Source organism: Monodelphis domestica, chromosome 4 (genome assembly GCF_027887165.1).
Source record: "Monodelphis domestica isolate mMonDom1 chromosome 4, mMonDom1.pri, whole genome shotgun sequence".
In the NCBI taxonomy this organism is placed as follows: Eukaryota; Metazoa; Chordata; class Mammalia; order Didelphimorphia; family Didelphidae; genus Monodelphis; species Monodelphis domestica.
This window is the reverse complement of record NC_077230.1, coordinates 11,447,509-11,469,881: the sequence shown is the minus strand read 5'-3', so window position 1 is coordinate 11,469,881 and position 22,373 is coordinate 11,447,509. Positions and strand designations below refer to the sequence as shown.

General features: G+C 38.0%; 1 protein-coding gene across 26 annotated transcripts in view; it reads right to left on the bottom strand.

Moving 5' to 3' along the window:
- Positions 1–22,373, bottom strand: part of TIAM1 (TIAM Rac1 associated GEF 1) — a 302,352-nt gene that overhangs the window by 9,869 nt on the left and 270,110 nt on the right. For all 26 annotated transcript variants that reach the window (XM_056826011.1, XM_056826024.1, XM_056826021.1 and 23 more), the window contains 6 exons: positions 18,911–19,019; positions 15,922–16,101; positions 15,578–15,696; positions 11,202–11,310; positions 9,685–9,743; positions 8,260–8,362 (listed from right to left, as the gene is read on the bottom strand). In XM_056826011.1, the coding sequence (XP_056681989.1) occupies positions 8,260–8,362; positions 9,685–9,743; positions 11,202–11,310; positions 15,578–15,696; positions 15,922–16,101; positions 18,911–19,019 (679 nt within the window). The remainder of the gene's footprint in view (positions 1–8,259; positions 8,363–9,684; positions 9,744–11,201; positions 11,311–15,577; positions 15,697–15,921; positions 16,102–18,910; positions 19,020–22,373) is intronic.

The following is a 22,373-nucleotide window of genomic DNA, read 5'->3' as shown; positions in this document are numbered from 1 at the left end:
GATTTATCAAACACTGGATTACCGAGTTCTTGCCTTTCTGATTCTCTCTTACCTAGTCTGTTCTACTGAACTTTATATTTTTTTAACCAATACTAAATGATTTTGATGCCTGATTCTTTATAATATAGTTTGAGGTTTGGAAGCACCCGTCCCTCTTCATCTGTACCTTTTATTCTTATTTCTTTTGATATTTTGGATCTTTTATTTTTCTACATGACATTTCATAAAGTACTATAAAGTATCCCTTTGATAGTCTGAGTAGCATAACATTAAAACTATAACTAAATTTTGGCAGTAATTATCATTTTTATTGTATTGGAATGACCCAGTCATGAGCAATGACTATATTCCTCCAACTATTTGTTGTTCTTTATTTCTTTAATGGGCACTCTGAAAATTAATTTACACAAACTATTTTGTGTGTTTTGGTAGACTGAAAAGCTAATATTTTTAATTGAGTGGGGTTTTTCTTTCTACTACTGCTTCTGCTATAGATAGGAGATACATTTTTTTTTAAACTCTCACGTTCTGTCTTAGAATCAGTACTAAGCATCAGTTCCAAGGCAGAAAAGTAGTACAGGGGCTAGGCAAGTGGAGTTAAATGATTTGCCCAGGAATATATAGCTAGGAAGTGTCTGACATCACATCTGAAGCCAGGACCTCCACTCTCTAGGCTTGGCTCTCTATTCACTGAGCCACTTAGCTTCCTCTAGGAGATGTTATTCTTTTTTTTTTAAACCCTTACCTTCCGTCTTGGAGTCAATACTGTGTATTGGCTCCAAGGCAGAAGAGTGGTAAGGGCTAGGCAATGGGGGTCAAGTGACTTGCCCAGGGTCACACAGCTAGGAAGTGGCTGAGGCCGGATTTGAACCTAGGACCTCCCATCTCTAGGCCTGGTTCTCAATCCACTGAGCTACCCAGCTGTCCCCTAGGAGATGTTATTCTTAAGCAAAAAACCAAAACAAACCCAAACAAAAAAACAAGGGATAGATGTAATTCCAAAAAAAAAAGAGATAATTTTGATTTCATGAAAATGATAAACAGAGAGAAAAAAAGAAAAAAGAGAGAAAGAAGAGAGGGAGAGAGAAAAGAGAGAGACAGGGGTAGAGGGAGAGGAAACAAAAAAACACAATTAATGTGCTCATATTCAGTATGCCTAGGATAAGAAGATACGTGATCAACTAAAAAAAAAAAAAACCTTTTGATCAGATTTAAATAAGAGTCTAGCATCCAAGATAAAAAATAATAATAGATACAACTGAATCATTCCCCATTAGTAGTGTTAAAACTAAATTAAACTCCGGACTTAAATTTTCACATAGTTTATGAATATTTACTTGAGTAAGAGAAGGCAGACAGAGAGAAGAAGCCTATTTCTAACTAGCCAGTTGAGTGGCTAATCATCTCCAGTGGCTCTCTCAGCCACCTTTCTTTCCCCAAGCAAATAGAGAACCTCCACTTCCTCGAATCCCCTCTTTTATCCCCTCTTCTCCTTTGTGCCAGACCTATGATCTGATCCTTTCCGGGTCATTTGTCTAGGTTGCTGTCCAGAGCACAGGGATGCAGGTCAGACTCAAACGTGTGATCCTGGGAGGGGTCCCTTCACACAGTAGTGATATGAATATGATGAAGAATATGAACAAATAAATAGTTCTTGAAAATATGACAGCCCTATAAAAGAAAGCTATGAATTAGAAATGCAAGAAAGAGAAATGAAAATAAAAACAGGATGGGTGGTGTGACGGATCTTGCAAGGTGGCAAGATGGAAATGGGCAATGTTGGAAGGACTGGCAAGATTGTGAGTCACCCAGTCAATAAGGACTCTGGCACTGTGCTTGCTAATCACTGGGGATACATACCAAAAAGGCAGTCCCTGCTCTCAAGGAGCTCACTGTCTAGGAGAGGAGACCAAGCAAATAATTATATACCAACAGATACAGACAGGATAAAGTGGAGATGATCAACTAAACTCAGAAATGAGCAATAAGGGGGATTGGGAAAAGCTTCTTGTAGAAGACAGAACTTGAAGGAAGTCAAGGAAACCAAGAGGCAGGAAGGGGGGAGAGAACTTCTGGGAGAGGGGATACCTAGTGAGAAGGCAAAGAGGCGAAAAGTCAAGTGTGAGAAAAAGCAAGCAGTACTGAATCCCAACGACTGAATCTCGGGGGATTTCAGGGTAAGGAAGTAATAAGAAAATTGAAAAGGCCAAAATGCCAAAAGGAGGGTTTCCTATCAGCACTGGGCGTTAGAATTAAGGTTTGGAGTCGATAATCATCAATTTGATAGTGGAAGGGAGAGTTCTGAGACAGGTAGAACAACGAGGAGCGAGGTGACAAGGTCCTGATTGAAGGGGGGTAGAGAAGGGTGCAGAGGAGAGATGTTGCAAAGGCAGAATCAAAGGACGAGGAAAGAAAAAGTTATGATTTGAGGATGATACCTAGATTTCCAGCCTGGCTGGGAGATGGTAGTTCCATAAGAGGAAAATTGAGGAAGAAGGTGGAGAAGGAAAGATTCGGTTCAGTTTTGAACATGAGAAATTTAATATGTCTATCTAGGGGACATCTGATTCAAGATGATGGATGGACAGTTAGAAGAACCAGGCTATAGATTAGGAGAAAGGTTAGGGAAGGATAAATAGATATGAGAATCATCAGCGTAAAGATAATTGAATCGTAGGAGTTAATGAGGTCACCAGCAAAATAATTGAAATCGGACATTGAGAGATCACTGGTGACTCTGAAGAGAACAATTTTAGTGTGATGATGAGATCAGAAACTGAACTGCAAGGAGTAAAGGGAAGAAACGGGAAACATCCACTAGAGATAGTTTGGCCCCAAATCCGAGGGGTTTCAAGATTTTCTCTAGCCCCATTCAGCAAAGGCGAGAGATAGAGAGGGTTATCTAAAGCTGAAGTTTGGTACAGCAAGGCCAGCAGCACATTAATTGGGGGCAAAGAGCAAGAGACAAGAGGAAATTGTTGAGCTCAGATGGTCCACCAAAGGGTCAAGATGGGGAAGGGCTGGCAGTCTGGAAAGTGCAGCAAAGGTGGGCTGGGAAAGCTTTGTAGGGCAGACAGATCGGGCTGCTGTGAGGAAAAAAGAATAGGGTTAGAAAGTGGAGGGCAGAGCGAAAGAGAGAATGAAAAAACGATTATGAGATAAAGCAATGCCAAAGTTCACGAACGCAGAAAGTGAATGACTTGTGGCTAATGGCAAGATCAAGGGCATGACTGTTTCTGGTAGGGTGGAGGCATTAGGTCACGGGAAGCGAGAAACTGAGAATGTGTTGGAGGGAATAGCATTATGTTGAATATATATGAAGATCAAAATAGTGCGAGTCGAAATCCCCTGTTAAGGGCAGGGCAGCTGGGAGGTGAAGAGGTTATAGTGGCTGGCCTGGAGTCAGGAGGATGCATCTTCCTCAGTTCAAATCTAGCCTCAGACATTTCTGACCTGTGTGACTCTGGGAAAGTCACTTGCCTCAGTTTGTAAAATCTGTAAAATGAGCTGGAGGGGGAAATAAATGGCAAACCACGAAGAGTCAATGTGACTGAAAAACAACTGAACAACAACAACAATTCTAAGGACAGAAGGAAAGACTGTAAACCTGGTACTGAGATCACTGAGAAAGTGTCCGGGGTGTTGGAGATAAAAAGCTACCAGAATCTTGACTGGGTTAAAATCATGGATTAGATGAACCTCCGAAGAAGAGAGGTAGAGGAAGGGGGTGGAAGGGGTAATTGAGAGAAAGGAGAGTCTAACAGCACCATCATCAATGAGTTGGAGGAATAGGAGTGAAAACGTGACCAGTGCAGGAAAGGGTAGCCAAGTAAGCTGTGTCATCAGGAAGGAGGCGGATCTCAGTGAAGACAAAAGGAACGAGAAAGAAAAATGTTTGAGAGCAAAGCAAGTTTTTCGTCTAAAAAGAATGCATTCCAAAGACTACAGTGGAAATGTTAAGGTGTGCAATTAAAAAAAAAAAATATATATATATATAAATATATATATCCTTATTTTCTGTTTTGGAATCAGTACTGTGTTTTGGATCCAAGGCTAAGGGCTGGGCAATGAAGGTTAAGTGATTTGCTCAGGAGAGCTAGGAAGTGTCTGAGGCCACATCTGAACCCAGGACCTCCCATCTCTGGCTTGGCTCTCAACCTACTAAGCCAGCTAGCAGCCCCCAAGTGTAAACGTTGAGTGAAATGTTGGGGGGAGGCAGCAGGTTGAGGGGGTGGTAATAAAAGCTCGGGCCGTGGGGTGTGGGTGGGGATTGAGGGTTGTGCAATGACAGCTGGGGGTTCAGAGTCACTGGGGTAAGGAAATTTATTAAGCTGAGAGGGGAGAAATGCCAGTCACGAAGGAATAAGTTTCAGCAGGTTTGCCTGACAGGGAGCTGTTAGGGAAGGCTAAACAGTGAAACTTGAATCTCTTTCTGTTTTGTTATGGAATCTTATATGCTCTTCCCCCCCCCCCCCACCCCGGGGTTACACATAAAAAAAATTTTAAATGTTGAGTTACAAAGTCTCTTTCTTCCTTCTTCCCTTTCTCCCTCCTTGAAGGCAAGCAATTGGATATGGATTGTACTTGTGCAGCCGTGCAAAACATATCCACATTAGTCATGACGCAAAAGAAAACAGACTCCAAACTCCAAGAATAATAAAGTACATGAATCTGGGATCAATCATGATCTGGATCTTCTCTGCGTCAAACTCTGGGTGGAGCCATCCCAGGTCTCAGGTGCAGAGCTAGAAAGCTGCAGGCACAGAGCACAGAGCACAGGCAGAACCAAAAGGGAGGGAGAACTTTTGTCTCAGGGTGGGGCAAGCAAAAAGAGTCTATGATCCATTATCCTGGATTATTAAATATCTTAAAGGCAGCCCAGTGGGAGGAAAGCAAAGCAGCTGCAGTCATGCTGATTAATGGATATGACAAAGGGGCTTAGGGGGAAGGGAAGATAAAAATGAGGAAATAAAAGTTTATTCAAAAGAAACAAAAGAAGAAAAAAAATTGTTTATAGCCTTCATATTGGGACAGATTAAGACTTGGAAGAAGGTGAAAGCAGGAGTCCAGCTTTGAAAAAAAAACTATAGAGGTAATAGAAGCAATTATAGTAATTGTGTATAGTGATATGTTTTTATGCGGGGGTGTGTGTGTGCGTGTGAGAGACAGAGAGAGACAGAGACAGAGAGACAGAGAGAGAGAGAGAGACAGAGACAGACAAAGAGAGACAGACACAGAGAAAGAGAGAGACAGAGAGGGGCAGATAGAGACAGGGGTAGAGGGAGGGGAAACAAAAAAAACAGCAGCAAAATTTGATAACTATTATCGGGAAAACACAAGAAAACTATGGGATTTAACTCTTTACTCACATTTGGAACATTCATTGATCATAATGTGAGTAAGAAACCCCCTATACCCCTTATGTGAGGATTAGATTTCAACGTCAGCAGTAGTATTGAGTTAATCATAATTGTTATTCTAGGATAGTTAAATAATGTTGATATAAATGAACTAATATCATAACACTCCTTTGGATAGTAGTAGTGTTTTTATGATTGTTTTAGTATAGTTTTAAGGTTTGAATTAAGTAGATAATTGCTTTAATATATTTAATCATTGTTAGCCTAGGCCTTAGTTCTAGCCTCAAACTTGTTCTATCATGCGCCCTCAGCAATTATGGTAGGAATTTGACAAAAATGAGAATAGTTTGATAAAACACAGTTTAATTTGAGAAGTACAGATAGAAAAGAGAAAGGAGGGAAAAAAGATTATTACTCTAATTCCTTATGATTATACCTAAATTCCAAATCCTAACTAACATTTCTAAAAACCCTACTTCTAATATCTTCAAGGACAGGTTCTTCTGCCCAGCCAGACCAGGCCTAATCTAACCTATTCTATCTATAAAATATTTACTAACTACTTATCTACACTAATAAAACAAACATTCATCACCCACAAACTCCTTAAATCTGTTTCTCTATCTCAACTGTCAGAAGTAAAAAACTGCCAGTCACAGAGACAAAGAGACTGACCTCCTACTCTTTTAGAGATCCAGAGGCCTCAGACTCCCAACTCTCTCTTTCTTTAACCTTTAGCTCTGGCTAACTGGCACCTGCCAGTTCTCTTAGAAAATCTGGCACTCTTTACTGTCTCTTAAAGAGACAGGGAGAGATTGAGAAAATTCCTTTAACACTTCCTAGTAGACTCAACCAATGAACATTGCTTCCATGTGCCTCTATTTTTAGCAAAGTATTACTATTGTCTTGGATTATTTTTGTACTGGTACATAAGTTGTTATGTTCTTGGGGAATACAGGAAGGCCTCTCACAGTGCTCTGGGTCTTTTGGTCTTGACTAGAAGTCCGTCTTTATTGTGAGACTGGCCCTCTCCCACTAAACCTATTTCTTTTTGGCTTGGGACCTGAGACTTTGTTTCTCTTGTGCTTTGATACAGCTATACCACTGCTGAGTTTGTACCCCAAAGATATCATGGGGAAAAAGACTTGCACAAGAATATTCATAGCCGCACTCTTTGATGTAGCAAAAAATTGGAAAATGAAGGGATGCCCTTCAATTAGGGAATAGCTGAACAAACTGTGCTATCTGTTGGGGATGGAATACTCTGTGCTCAAAGGAATAATGAACCGGAGGAATTCCATGTGAACTAGAAAGACCTTGTAAACCTTAAAATTCCTTAGACTTATAAATGTTGGAAATTTCACCATTGGGAAATTTCATACTTGGAAAATTTCTTACTGATAGTCTATTGGAATGTGAACCCCATTGGCATGGGAGGTTCCTCCTCCTCCCTTCTTAAGATTACTTTAGGACAGAAACCTTTTGCTGAACAATGGAAAGGACTTTGACCTATGCTTAAGCATAGAACAGGAATTTCTTTGAGTCATGATTGATTTTAGAATTGATACAATGGAGATACTTGGAATCAATCTCCACCCTACTCAGTCCTAACAGGATTGAGGAAGGGCTGCAGCATAGATCAAAATTTAATTATTCCAATCTCTACCCTACTCAGGTTAACAGGATTTAGGAAGGGCTGTAGCAAAGGATCAAAGATTTAATTATTTGAGAATATGACCTTCAACAGACATGTGCAAAGCCAGAGACCTCTGGGCGGTCCTGGGTTAAGCTAGAGCCTCCATTGGCACAGGGAAATTGATGGACAGTGATTGGTAGATGTGAGAACTGAGGGGAGGGGACTTCGATGGTTTCCTTAAAGATAAGTGGTGGTTGAGGAGTTTTTGGGCGGAGTGGTTGGAGTGTGCTCTGAGAAGCTTGCTCTGAAGGAAGCTGAAGGTGGGGGCCTCTGAGACTGTTTCTCCATTTTGGTCACGTGAGTAATAGGGACTGATCTCCTTTCTTTGCCCCAGATATCTAAGGGCTTGGGCCTTTTGGCCCAGCCTAAACAGAAGGGGTATTTAAGCCCTATTCCCTTCTCTCCCCTATCACTCTCTCTTTCTCTCTATCTCTAATTCCTTTCTTCCTCCTGTTTGTAATTAAACTCTAGGAAAAGGCTGACGGCTGATTTGAGTTTTCATTTAGGAATTACATAGCTGAATTCCTTGGCGACCTTAAATTAATATATATATCAGTCTTTTAAAAGTGATTTCCTTGTCATAACCTCCAGGAAGTGATGCAGAGTGATGCAGAGTGAGAGGAGCAGAACCAGGAAAACATTGTACACAGAGACTGATACACTGTGGCACAATAGAATGTAATAGACTTCTCTACTAACATCAATGCAATGATCTAGGACAATTCTGAGGAACTTATGAGAAAGAACACTATCCACATCCAGAGAAAGAACTGTGGAAGTAGAAACGCAGAAGAAAAACAACTGCTTGATCATATGGTTTGATGGGGATATGATTAGGGATATAGACTCTAAATAATCACCCTAGTGCAAATATTATGGAAATAGGTCTTGATCAATGATGCACACAAAACCCAGCGGAATTGCTTATTGGCTACGGGAGGGGTTGGGAGGAGAATTAAATCTAAACTAATTAATTAAATAAATAAACTTAAAAAAAAATTTTTTTGCCACAATAACTCCTCCAGGGTAAGTAGCCATAATCTCTGGAAGCCAGAGAGTTAGGCTTTGTTCCAAGTAGTGGGAAGAAAGGGAATAAATAATATTTGGATCAAAGATAAAATTATAGTAACAATAAAAATAATTTACATACATACTAGAAATCTGTGTCAAGAATCCCAAAGGTACATATCATAATGACTTTACCTGCACTTGTCAAAGCTCGAACCTGAAGAGCTTCAGTAGGTATCATGTGACGAAACCGGAATGGGTCCCATTCCTCATAAATTGAAAGCCTGTGAGATCCTACCTGTAAGAAGAATGGAAGCTATTTCAGTACAGAATATTGTGTTCCACATGGTAACTAGGTGTTGTATTTCATAGTACTTATGAGAATCAAAGGAGATAACATAAGCAAAGAGTTCTGTAAACGTTTAAAAAAATTTTTTAATATAAACTACAATTATTATTTATAGACCAATTATTATAATAATTTGCAATGCTAAAGTGCCCGGTTACAAAAATCTGGAGAGGTAGAGCAAGTACTCTAGTTTATAATTGAGATAGCTTAATCTTAGAGAAGTTGACCTGTAAAATCATCCAGCGAGTAAGAGTTGGAGACACAAGACTTAAAATTGTTATTTCTAATTTTATGATTCCACACTATATGATAATACCATATACTGGACTGCTCAAATTGATTTTCAAATTGTGATTTCCAACTGAGTACCTTCCTTCCCCACTATGATTAGCAACCAATATAAATACATTTTTAAAAAAATTAAAAACTTCAAAAAGGAATATAAAAGGAATTCACAGAGAATCACAGAATCTCATGGCTAGAAAAGCCATCATCAAAAGTCACTAAATCTAACAAAGACACAAGCAAGAGTCTTCTCTACATCACCTGACAAATGATCATCCCGACTTTCCTTGAAGATCTCTGGTATGGGGGAAACCAGGCAGTTTTTTGGATAGTTCTACTTATTATCAAGTTTTTCTTTACATCAATAATTTTTTTACTATATTTACTCTTTTTGGAACTCTAGTTTTGCGCTCTAAAAGCAAACAAAAACTACTCTCTCTTCCATGTGACTGCCCTTGAAATACTTACTGATTTTTTTTAAACCCTTACTGGGTTTAAATACTTTTTTTGGTTTAGTACCCTTTATTTACTTATAATAATAAATATATTTATTATATATAAAATATAAATAATAAACAATACGTTTAAATACGTATTGGTTTAAATACTTATATTAAGTATGGGTTCTAAGGCACAAAAGCCTTAGAAGTGGAGGCTGGTTGATGAGCAATATGGGGCATGCAATAAATGTTGCTGACAGGCAAACAGAGAAAAAGTAAGCAATTTTTGAAGGAAGTAAAAGGTAGGAGGTAGGGGTAAAAAGAGAAAAGGAACTAAATAGATGTTATTAATGGTTTTCTGGTTGGTCGCTCACAACAGCTCTTTCTTTTTATGTTTTAAGTGGAAGACTACTTGAAAGTGGTAAATTTTGAAAAAAGGGTAAAACCAATACATATCTCAATGTCTTTTCTTGGATATAGTCATAAAACTCTTAAACAAACATGCCTAAAGAACATATAGAAAGAAACCCCAAAAACAAATCTTACAAGTTTCTTCTTTTGTTTGGAACCATCTTTATACACGAGGACCACAGCCATTTTGAACACTGGGAAAAAAAAATAATGATGTCAGTTGTTGTTTTATCAAGTATTTTTCTCTTTTAGAAACTTACTGCCACCTTTTATTCATCTAGTTTGTCTAGGAAAAAGCACTCTTTTCAGACAAAACATTTGGTTAGTTTAATTGAGTGGAAAACAACTGTCTCTAGAACCATACACTGTTCTTATTTTACATATATAACTTCGACAGCCATATATGCAGCTTTGCCTCACTTAAATCTAATTTATTCATGCCTCAAAAGATATCATCAGTGATGTCATTTTGGTCCACAAGACAACCAACCAACCAATGTAATTCAGGAACTATGAATGCAACCAGTGTCCCTAGAATAATTGAATATAAGAGTTGATCTTGGAGATCAGTAATTACAATGTTCAACTTTATTTTACTTAAAAACATATTTCCAATTGATAAATTGTCTTTTGCTACATTTAAAGAAAAATCTATCTCCCAATTAAATACTTCAATATTGAAACAGTTAACCTGTTAAGAAAGGGTGCTTGCTTTAAACAACACTGTTTACTGCTTTGGACCCAAGTTTTATAACAATTAAAATTATTTACCTACACAATATGGTGATTATTGTTGTGTTTATAATTCTTTTGGATCTGTCTTGTTTGTAACCTCATCATTTTTACAGATAAGGAAACTGAAGCCCAAAAGAATGGTAAAATTATTTGTCTATAAGTCATAAGGAATAGAACAAGCCAACACTTTAATCCAGATTTCCTAATTCTAATTCCAGTACTTATTCACCAAACATTTATTTCCCACAATATATTTCTATATGTTTTCCAACCTACCCTACATTAAGTCAGTAAATGGAAAATAGGCAATCATTGGTTCATGCTTTAAAATCTAAAAACCACTTTCTATTTTTTAAAATAAGTTTTAGCCTTAATTAAACAATTTTTACATAACCTTCATTTTCTAGCATGTTTTACTCTTTGTTCCTCTTCATCACGCAGACCCAAGATAACCCTTATAACAAATCATTTTGTTTTAAGCTCATGAAAATATCTCTTTTAAAAGACAGATAATAAGCCCTCAAGGGCAGGCAACACATGTTTTGACACAATGTGATTGCCATCGCCCGAAGTTTCCCTCCCCTCTCACCCCTGTTGATTCTTTTTGAGCACACTGTGTCTTGGTTTCGAGGATGCTGAGTTATCTCAGCCAGTCTTGGGCACTCAGCCCCATAGCTGATACTGCTAAGACTTTTTCAGGGCTAAGCCAAATACATTTTTTTTTTAACTAGTTGTCCATGCTATAAAATTAATTAGGAGGTTTAATTTAGTATTTGGGAGAACTTCATTGACATAGTAGAAATACCAATTCAGATAATTATTTTTATTTTAAAAAATATCAACTTGGGAATCAATTTCTCATCTAGAAAAATTTCCGTGGATGTCTCTCCTTCTTCAATATTACTATTTATACTTACCAAATGCTGCCAATTCTGGCTCTTTTTTCCACTTTCCAAGTGAGGCCGGAGGATTCAGCCAGATCACTGTAGTATGCAAGAGTAAATCTCCCATGGATAGATCTGCAACCTGAAGATCCAATATGTCATGAGTGATTTTAATTATTCATCTTTTTTTGAAATTTAGGAATCAATTTCTAGTTTACTTCACATGAGACAGGACAATGAGAGAAGTAAGGAGAGCCTTGAGGACTCCAAAGTTAACCAAGTGGTTAAAAAACAAACCATTTCATTACTACTCCTGCAAAGAGGATGCTTCCCTCCCTGGAGGGAAGTGCTATGAGGTTGTAGGAGAAGCATGAAGAACCTACCAGAGCAATAGCTTTTGAGGGCATGGTTTAATGCAGAGTGTCAAACATGCAGCCCGCCCCTTGCATAAGGCTCATACATAATATTCTGGAGTCTAGCCTAAACTAACTTAAAATATAACCAGGAAATAGTTAACTAAAGAAATAAAAATAACATAAAATTAAGACAACATTGATAATAGAGTTTTCTAAGTCAGTGGTCCCCATTTCTATTTGGGTTTGATGCCATTGATTTAATGGATCCAAGCCTAGTGAGATCTACAAGCTTAGGGATCTATCTAAGAATTAACTATTTCAGCTGGCTTAATCAATTAGAGCTTCCAAAAGGGAACTCCCTGAGATGAGGAGCCATTTGTACCATAAAGTGGAATTTTCATGTCAGACACTTCCTAGCTGTATGACCCTGGGAAAGTCACTTAACTCTAATTGACTAGCCTTTATTGTTCTTCTGCCTTGGAACTGACACTTAGAATTCATTCTAAGATGGAAGATGAAGATATTACTTTTTAAAAGATGAATTTCCACCATCGCTAGCTCTCTGATGTGGATTAGCCAGGTGGCAGGTATAGTTGTTTTTTTGTTTTGACAAGAAAAGAATTTTTTATTGGCATGTGAAAAGTAATAGAGGAATGCAATTACGAATTATGTAGACTGTAGCTTGCCATCTACTAGAAAAGGATCCTGTACACAGACATCATTTGCAAAAATAATTACACGTCTGCAGTCTCCATCACATCCATGCCCATATCTGCCTTTATACTTTCCTAGACATTTACTGTGCATTAGTGTGGATGATAATCATTGGTAATTTGTCATGAGAGGCAACATGGAAGCTGAGGTGGCTTCAAATTCAGAAAAATGTGAAGTCAAGTATGGGGGAGGTGCACTTTCTAAAAGAAGCTGGTTTGCTCTTTTGGATTTATGCGCCACACTCAATTTATGTCCTTCCACTCTGCTAGGTGGATGGATGGCAATGACACCCATTTTTCTGCAAGCAGTTTTGGATATAGTTCCTGAAACACAGGGTTCATGGAAAGCTATTGATATCTAGCCTATGGGATGCTAGTAAAATTGGACAGGGAAATTATAACATCAATCCGCCCCATCCAAACATAATTTTCTAGAGTCCCATTTGAAACATTTAGGAGAAGCTACAGAGGCCGGACTATGGAGCTTGAGAAGGGGATGTAATATGCCCTTCTAAGAGCACTATCTGTGCCAGCCCTTTCAGCAATCTGCATGCTGCAGAGAGGTCAAATAGAAACATTAACTGGATCAACCCTTTGTTGTTTTAAGATTAATTTTTAAAGACCATCTTAAATAAAGTCCATTCATTTCTTTGTAAACTTATCTCTTCTGTAGTTTTGTGGGATAAATTCTGTGGCTTATGATCTAATCTTCCAAATTTTGTTAATGTGGAATTTAAGTTTCTTTGATCTTTCCTTGTTCTTCACTAGTCCACTATGAGCTCAAATATTATTATATGGAACCCAATTTCTTTATTTCTTTTTGGCAGTTTGTATCTTTCCCCAGTGTTGTAGCACTGAAGTTTAGTGCCATATGATGTGTTCAACTAAATCTTGGTTTCTTCCTGGTTGGTGATGAACAGATTCTTTGAATTTAAGAGTTTGCTTACTGTCTTCTTCTATTTTTGAAATTTTTATTTGATGCTTTCCTGAAATAACATATCCACATCCCTTTGTTTTTCTAAATTCTCTGGGAAGTCAGTAATACTGAGACAGTTGCACCATAATTTATCACCCAGGGCTATCAGTTGGGTCTTCACATTTTCCCAATAAGTTATATAATTATGAGATTTGGGGGGGGATTCTTTTTTTAGCTGTTAAATTATGTACAAGCCAGTTTTCTGCTATAATAATGCTTTTTAAAAAATCATCCTAAGGTTTTTCCAATTGTATTTTTCCCCACCAGTTGTTTTTCTACATTGCTGGCATTCTTTTTTGGAGTCATCTTTTAAATTCTTGCTTAATTTTTTCATGTGACCTACTATTTTCCAAGCACTTTTGCATTTGATCTTGTGATTTCCTCAAAATTGCCAATTTTTATTAATTCCTTTAAATGTAACAATTATGAAATTATTCTGAGGAAAATTTACAGTTCCTCTCCGCCCTCATTCTCCTGTCATTTTTGGTACTTTAGCTGATTCAACTGAATCTATACGATTTGAATTCTGCTTTGTTCACTTTCTACTTTGGTTGGGTTTTACTTCGCTGGTACCTAGGTTATGTTTGCCAGAAATGCAGACAGATCCCAAGGCTGATGCGAGGAGTTTTCTCATAATTGTACATCTTAACCAAAACCGGGCCCTTACTGATTAATCAGTTATCATTTCAATGTTCCTTTGATTGTTTACAGACCCTTTTCCTGAATTCAGGTAATTGTACTTATTCATTCTCCTCCTAGAAACTTGTAAAGTCTCTAATCTTTCATTTGGTTAGAAATCAGATTACCTAATGCACTGTTTCTTTTTAATTGGTCTTACTTGATTATTTTTAATGTACAAAAACCTGTCTCTTCCTGGATTCAGGGTCCCTAAAATGAGAAAGGGGTTTGATAAAAATGTGTTAGGCGTCTGGGCTTAATGAATCAATATGCTAGGATCAGCTAGCTGGCTCAGTGGATTGAGAGCTAGGACTAGAGACCAGAGGTCCTGGGTTCAAATGAGAATCTTCCTAGTTAGATGATCCTGGGCAAATCACTTAATCCCTATTGCCCAGCCCTTACTAATTTTCTGCCTTGGAACCACTATACAGTTCTGATTCTAAGGTAGAAAGTAAGGGTTTTTAAAAATTAATAAATTGATTTACTCAGAAGATCAAACCTTTGTTTTCCTAATTTTTCAACTTTTGCTTATTACTTCTGGAGCCAGTAGAAAGAAAAATGTATCTGGAGCCAGAGGACTTTTTTTTTTAACCCTTGCTTTCTATCTGGTAACTCAAGACAGAAGGGCTAGGCAAACAGGGTTTGTTCATCAGGGTCACACAGCTAGGAAGTGCCTGAGGCTTCATTTAAACCCACGTCCTTTCAATTCTGCACCTGGTGCTCTACTACAGTGCCACACAGCTGCGCCAGGAGCTGGCTTTAAATCCTGCTTGTGGGAAATTCCCTTTAACCTCATTCTTCCTCACTCCACCTAGCTGTTAAATCCTGTTGTTTTTAACTCTACAATTACTCCGGACTTCTTCAAGCAGCTACCACTTTAGACTCTCACCATGTCTTACCTAGAATACTGCAAGAGTCTCCTAGCTGGTCCACCTGCCTCAAGCATCCAACCACTAGGATCCATCCTCCACATCACTACTACAGTGATTTCCCTAAGCACAGAGCCAATCACATCACTCCCCCATTTCAAGCAATTTAATGGCTTCTTATTGCCCCAACGAGGGCATGTAAAATCTGCTGCTCACCTTTTAAAGCCTTAGTCCAACCTATTTTCCAGTCTCAATACACATTATTCATCCCTTTCCACCATAATTTAACCTAGAGGACATTCTTATCTCCCAGTCTTTGCAATGACTGCAAACCATGCCTGGAAAGCATCCCCTCTTCACCTCTGCCTCATAAGATTCCCCTCTTCCTTCAAGACACAGCTCAAACAGGACCTTCTGCATGAAGCCTTTCTGATCTCTAACTACCACCCTCCCTTTCAAACTATCTTGTATTTAATTTAGATTTTTATTTACTTTTCCCCTCATGGGAATGTAAACTTCTTTTGACTAGAGATTATTTCATTAGTTCCATTTGTATCTCCCAAGACTTTCCACAGTAAATACTTAATAAATACTTGGTGATTGATTGAACCAAAAAGAAAACCAATTAAACCCAGCTTTTTTACCACAGAAATAATTCAGAATACACTAAGGTGGAAAAACTCAAAAAATTCAAAATCTTGTAATTTGAAGGATAAAATGTAAAAAGGCAACACATTTGAAATTTTGTTGATTACAAAGGTCAGTCGATCTCTCTCTCTCTCTCTCAATCCCACCCCCCCCACAATGAAGTCCTTACCTCTTTTTTCTCTCCCATCTGTTCAGCAATTAGCTGGTCAAATACTGCTCCAAATTCTTCATGGATTTTCTGCATTTCATTTATATGGCTTGCAACCTTGTTCATTGTTTTGATGGCCACTGGGAAAAGTATGGAGTGGATATAAGGAGAATATATATATATATATATATATGTATATATATATATATATATATACACACACACACACACACGCACACACATACATACATACATACATATATGTTTGCTATTTATAGGGATTCTTTACATATAGAATAGGCTTCCAAAAATAAAAGAGTATGGGGAAACACTAGCAAACACTTTTATGTTGCTAACTGGCTTACCATCCAGGTAGCAGTGCTCCTCACTCTCTTCATCTGTAAGGGCAAAGAGCTCCTTTAGGAGAAGAGGGTACTTGAGGATCCTTTGGATTGGCTTGATGAGGTAAGACTCCAGAGTAGATGAATGTTGCTGTTCAGGGTTCTGAGCATCTAAAAATGCCTTGAAAGCTGTGTCTGTCCTGGCTAGAAAAATTTAAATATAAGTAATCAACGTCACATTATTTCTCCTTCACAATTCTCAATTCTACCTTTTTTTTTTTAAAGAGATGGAAGGGAACTTCTGGGGGGGTGGGGGGTGGGGTGGAAAAAAACCTCAATCAAAATGGGATTTTCCTGTGGTTCAAATAAGTGTTTCCCATTAACTTGCTGGGGAATAACAGCTGGGTAATTTAGATGAAGCATTTCGATTATTTAGGGTTTGATGCTTTTTTCTCCTCTTTCCCCCGATTTCTTGCCTATTAAACATTTCATGTTTTGCAGTCTTTTCACTGAAGGATTTAGAGAAAAAATAGGTGAAACCCACAAACCCATCTTTCTGTTTCTTAGCTATGGGAGAAGTTTGATGCTTGCTTTCCTAGTGTCCTTATTATAAGCATATTATCAATAGATCATGCAGGGATGCAGGAGTTCTCTCACAGAAATAATCTAAATTTGACCTAAGGTGACTAGCAAAGCATTTTCGCCAGAGGCAGTGTGTCCTAATGAAAATAATATGAGATCTGCAGTACAACCATAGCTCTGCCATTTACTAGCCAGGTTCAGGAGCCATAATTTCTTCTTCTATGATATAATGATGATATTACGACATACCTTAACTAAACTAGGTTTTTATGACAATCAAATGAAATAATTCATTTACTTTGTAAACTTTAATGCAATCTGGAAACACCCACTCTTACTAATGACCTAATTCTTTATCTCATGTCCCTGGGGAGTTAAAAAGCATCCAAGGAAAAAACTGTAGGACAGCTACCTAGCCAGAGTGACCCTTCCAAAAATAAGAATGGAGAGGGATTGTGGAGTAAAAGAAATAGAAATAAAGACTATTCAATAAATCCTCTGATAAAAAAAGAAAGAAAGAAAAGGAAAATAAATTTAATTAGTTCAAAGAAAACAGTTTCTAACAATAATTTCTTTTTATCTTTATTGCTAGAGAAAGTGATCCAAAATAAGGACATTAGTGATAAAACAGTGAAGATTAAATCTTATAATCCTTTAGAATAGTGTTTGGGATTACATTTCCTCTATCAATCAAATAATTTTGAGCAGGTGCCCCATGTAGATATTTACTTATTTATAGTATGTACTACTACATTAATTATGTGTACTTTGCATAACTTAAAAATTAAAACTTTCAGAAGATAAAATAATGAAATGGAAATAATATTTGAATCTAGAGTTAAAAGAGAAGTGTTGGGGTTTATTGAGTGACATGATCAAATCAATACTTTATGAATATCACTTTGACTTCTATGTGGAGTATGGACTGGAGAGGGGAGATAGTTGAGGCTGGGAGATAAATTGGGAGGCTACTATAATAGGCAAGAGGTGAGGAAGCATTCGGTGTGTGAATAGAAAGAATTGGATCATGAAAGAAATGTTGGAGACAAAGAAATAACAAGATTTGACAATTATGGGGATATGTGGGATGATTAAGCAAAGAGCTGATGTTGTGAAACTGGGTAACTAGAAGGATAGTGAAGCCCTCATTAGAATAGAGAAGCCTGGAAGAAGCGTAGGTTTGTAGGGGAAAGATTATAATATAATGATATCTGCAATGAAGATCACAATTTATGCAGCTCAAAACAAAAAGGGTAGAGAAGTTGGGCTCTTACTCATTTCACTGATCACTGCCTTGGGGCACTGAATTCTTATGATGATTTTTTAAAAAATCCTTACCTTCCATCTTACAATCAATATTTCGTATTGGTTCTAAGTTGGAATAGCAGTAAGGGCTAGGCAATGGGGGTTAAGTGACTTGCTTCAGGTCATACAACTAGGAAGTGTCTGAGACTAAATTTGAACCCAGGACCTCCTTTCTCTATGCCTGTCTTTCTGTCCCCTGAGCCACCTAGATGCCCCCTCTCAGAGCTTATTCTTAAGGGATGTATATATAGTGGAGAGATGAAAATTTTCCCAAGGGTATCTGTGCAGCTAGTGGCTATGGGCACCTGGGCAGTGGCTCAGTTTATAACTGTCCTGAGGGGCTAAAGCTGAGTGTACAAAGGGATGGATTGGTGAATTTATAATACTAAGTGGGAGGACTAGAGGATTTTTGGAGAATAAATGTAAGCATGGTGATGTTTCAGACAAACTCTATAACTGGTTATTATGGGAAGGAAAGGATGCAAACCATCTTCCCACCTTCACATCAACTCTTGGGGACACACTTTATCTCCTCGGTGGGCCAATGCTCTAGAGTCTGCCTCATAGAGAGTCAGAGGGTCTGGTTACTAGAGATTTGCTTTAATTCTTTATGATTCAGTCATTTACAAATAACAATAGGCTCCCCCCATACCCAAGGTCAGTGATAGAAATAAGAACAAAACAGCTTCTGAATGCGCCATCTATCAATCTGAACCCAAAAGCATCGTGACTACATCAAAGACTAGTATGTAAATCATAACACTAACAAGTACAACAAGATATTTGACCTTTTTGCTCCCTCAATTTTTTTAAAACTCTTAGAATCAATACTGGCAGAAGTGTGGAAAGAGCTAGGTAAAATAACGAGCTAGGGGGTGAAGTGACTTGCCCAGGGTGACACAGCTTGGAAGTGTCTGAAGCCAGATTTGAACCCAGGACCTCCCACCTCTAGGGCTGGCTCTCAATTTACTGAACCACCCCACTGTCCCCTTTTTGCTCTCTCATTAAGCAGAATTAAACAACCCTGAAACCCCATCAGCATGTCACCAACCAAAGTCAACTATGTCCTATTAGCGTGTTATTGTCACAGTATAACAAAGTGATATTGAATCTCTGCAGACCTTACCTTTTACCAAGACTTTGGGAACTTTTGTGTGACTGGCACAGAAGGCACTGTAGAGCTTAAAACGGTCAGCATAATACAGAAAGGATCCCCCCAGAGAGAAGAGCACTTTCTAAATGGGGAAAAAAAGAAAGTTAAGTTTGCCCACTTACAGCAATCTCACCAATGTAACTGTTAAGCTCTGGGCCAATCTTACAGGTAAAAACTGAATTTCCATCCTTAGCCAACATTTTCTCACACAGATCCAGATGAGATGGTAATGGCGGAGGATTTTATGATAGTTTTCTTGGCTGCAATGCTACAAAATTCTAATATGAGATACAAGTGGGTAAAGTCAATGACGATGTCAGTGCAGGATAACCTCTATCAGACTGTTTACTGGGGATGGTTGGAGGAGAAACTCTGAATTTTAAAATATCAATGAAAAATTGTGAAAAAGTGTAACCGAGAAAATAAAAAATAGAAAAAGTCCCAAAAGAGATATTTAGGAGCTCTTTGAGATCAGAAAACTGCTCAAGAGAAAATGAGGAAACCTGAAATTTATTTATGCCAGTAATAGGGCAGTAAAAAAAAAAATAGTACTCAATAAAAGGGAAATACATGACACCAGAGGTAAGCTCTTTTGTTTCTGCCTCTGCTCTCCTTTAATTAAGGGGTCAAACTTAGCCTGTAATGGGTGTGGATATACATATATGTTTTAGGGGAGGAAGAGCTGAAGAAAAACCCTGCAAATAGTGCACTGATCAGAGGTGGCTTCCCCATCACCTCCCTGCTCTCCCTGCCAACTTCTTAGATGTACATCATGGACGTTAGAAGTTTTGTTTTGTTTTTATGTTCTTCAGAAATTTGTCCTTGAAAATTAATTTAACAACATCCTCTATATACATGTTAGATCAATCTTTCTGATTTCAAAATTTAAGAACTTTTAAGGAAAAAAAGTTATGCTCTGTTCTTTAAACTCTTATGATAAATAAACAATTCCACAACATGAAGGTATCCTTGTGTATAATTTTTTAAACACTCTAATAAATAAAATTTAAAGTCAAATAACTCTATTTCTACCTAAACAAGCAAAAATCTTGTGGTCTTATAAATAGGACCGAGAAGATGATAGAGAAAAAAGGAGATGAGATGGAGAGAAACTTACCTATAGGCTCAGATGTCTATAAACAAATGCACAAAGTATAAATAATAACAGAACCGATAATAGGGCGGTCTCATGATACCGTATATTAAAATATATTCCTATAGCATAGCACTGAAGATTCATAATAAAAAAAATGGGAATCAGAATAGGAAAACACAGCAGGGAACATTAGAGTGAAAAGAAATGGAAGAATAAATAAATAATGATGTTAAGGGAGTATATCATAAAGGACTTGTACATTAAGAAGAAAAGGAACAAACCCCAAGTTTGAAATAGGGGGCCCTACATATCTACTGCAGTTTTCTCTTTATTAAAAAGAGACAGAAGAGCAATAGCTAATATATTCTTACAAAACCTAATGATCATTTCTGCCTTCAAAAATATGAAGAAGGAATACACTAGGCATAATGTGGACTAACCAGGAAAAGCAGGATGCTATTTCAGAAAAGATAGAAAGCATAGGCTAAGTGATTTGTTATGAATATAATTAATTATCATGGAGTTTAAGACAGAAAAGGAAAGCTCAGTTTAATCTATGTAGCCCGCACCGCCTATTTCAGAGGGGCCACATAAAGGATTATTCAGTGGTCTACAGGGAAAGTCATTTCAAGAGATGAGAAACTGAAGAATAAAAATCTCAGGACACACGCATCAATGATTCATATGAAAAAGGAAAGGGGGAGTAATAAAAAGACAATGTTGTCATAAAAGGAGCTCACTGACCATCACATTTTGAAAAAGAATTTTAAAAGACATGCATAGAAAATGAAAATAAGTGTGGTTAACTGAGAATTAACATACTCAAGAAACACATTACAAATCTCTAGCTCATATCGCACATATACGGAGTACGCTTTAACCTCACATTCTCTATTCTCACAATTGAAAGAAAAAAATCTGTTGTTCTTACTATCAAAGGCAACCTGAAAAAATGCTCTAAATCACTAATAGTTATAGAAACGCAAATGAAAACAATTCTGACACTCTATCTCATACCCATCAAACTGGCATGTGTATTTGGACCTGGCAAATGCAGGAATTTGTCTTGCTTGACTATATATGCTTTCAACCGAGGTTTTATTCTTTCTTTTTCAAAGTAGGGAGTGTTAGAAAGAAAGGGCAAATTTTTACTGATTGGGAAAAAAAATTTGTTTAATTTCAATTAATTAATTATTTTTTTTAAGCCTTTGCCTTCTATCTTAGAATCGATACTGTGTATTGCCTCCAAGGCAGAAGAGTGGTAAGGGCTAGGCAATGGGGGTCAAGTGACTTGCCCAGGGTCACACAGCTAGGAAGTGTCTGAGGTCACATTTGAACACTAGGCCTGGCTCTCAATCCACTGAGCTACCCAGCTGCCCCCTGTTTAATTTTTAAAGAAAGAATAAGAGCAGGGGTTCCTAATCTGAGATTCATAAACTTCCTTTTTTAAAGTATACTTTATTTTATTTCTATATAATTAAAACCTTGTAATCCCTTTAATTTATGCATTTAAAAAAATCCTAAGAAGGGTTCGACTGACTTCACCAGACTGCCAAAGGGGTCTATAACAAAGAAAAAGGTTTAAGAAGTTCTAGAGAATAAGGGAGGCAACACAGCACTGAGGAAAGGTCAATATTTTTATTTTTTTACAAAAAGGAAAAGGCTCGAGTCTACAGAACTCTACAAGATGTAAGAGAGAAATCTGGAAACTTTGGGAATAAGTCTAGAACAGCTACAAGAATCCTGCAAGCAGTGAAGTCGGGATGGGCAGAAAGGAACTTGGCACCTTGGAGTGAGGAAAAAAAAGCTGATCCTGGCAGTTGAAATTGACTTCTGGCCGAGAGTGCAGAAGGGCAGAAGCCCAGCCAATGGACAAGGACTCTGAGAGACAAGCAGTACCCAAAGAAGATCTCTACAACTTCCTCTGAACCTTGAACTCAGGGACACTTGCTGTGCCAGCCAAGAAACCAGGGTTCCTCTACTCTGAACCCCCCCCCCCGTTCAGTTATCAGAGCTGAGCTGCCTAACTTTGGGGGGAAGGGTGTTCATTAGACAGGGACCCCCTCTCCCTCTTTCCCTCCTGAACCTCAGTCCTTATCCTTCACCAGCCTTGTCCCTTTCCTGCTTCCCTTGAATAAACCCAGTTATTAGGACCCAGAACTGACTCCAGCTTTATTAGAAGGCAGGGGAGAGAGAAGTGTCTCTCTCCAGAAGAAAGAGGCTCAAAGCCTGAAACCTCTGACAACAAAGATCCCAGAGAGCCTGGCAGGAAGAGTTGAAGGCAGCCATAGTGAGGGGGTCTAGTCAGAGAGGGCTGAGGGAGAAAAGAAAATCTGTCCT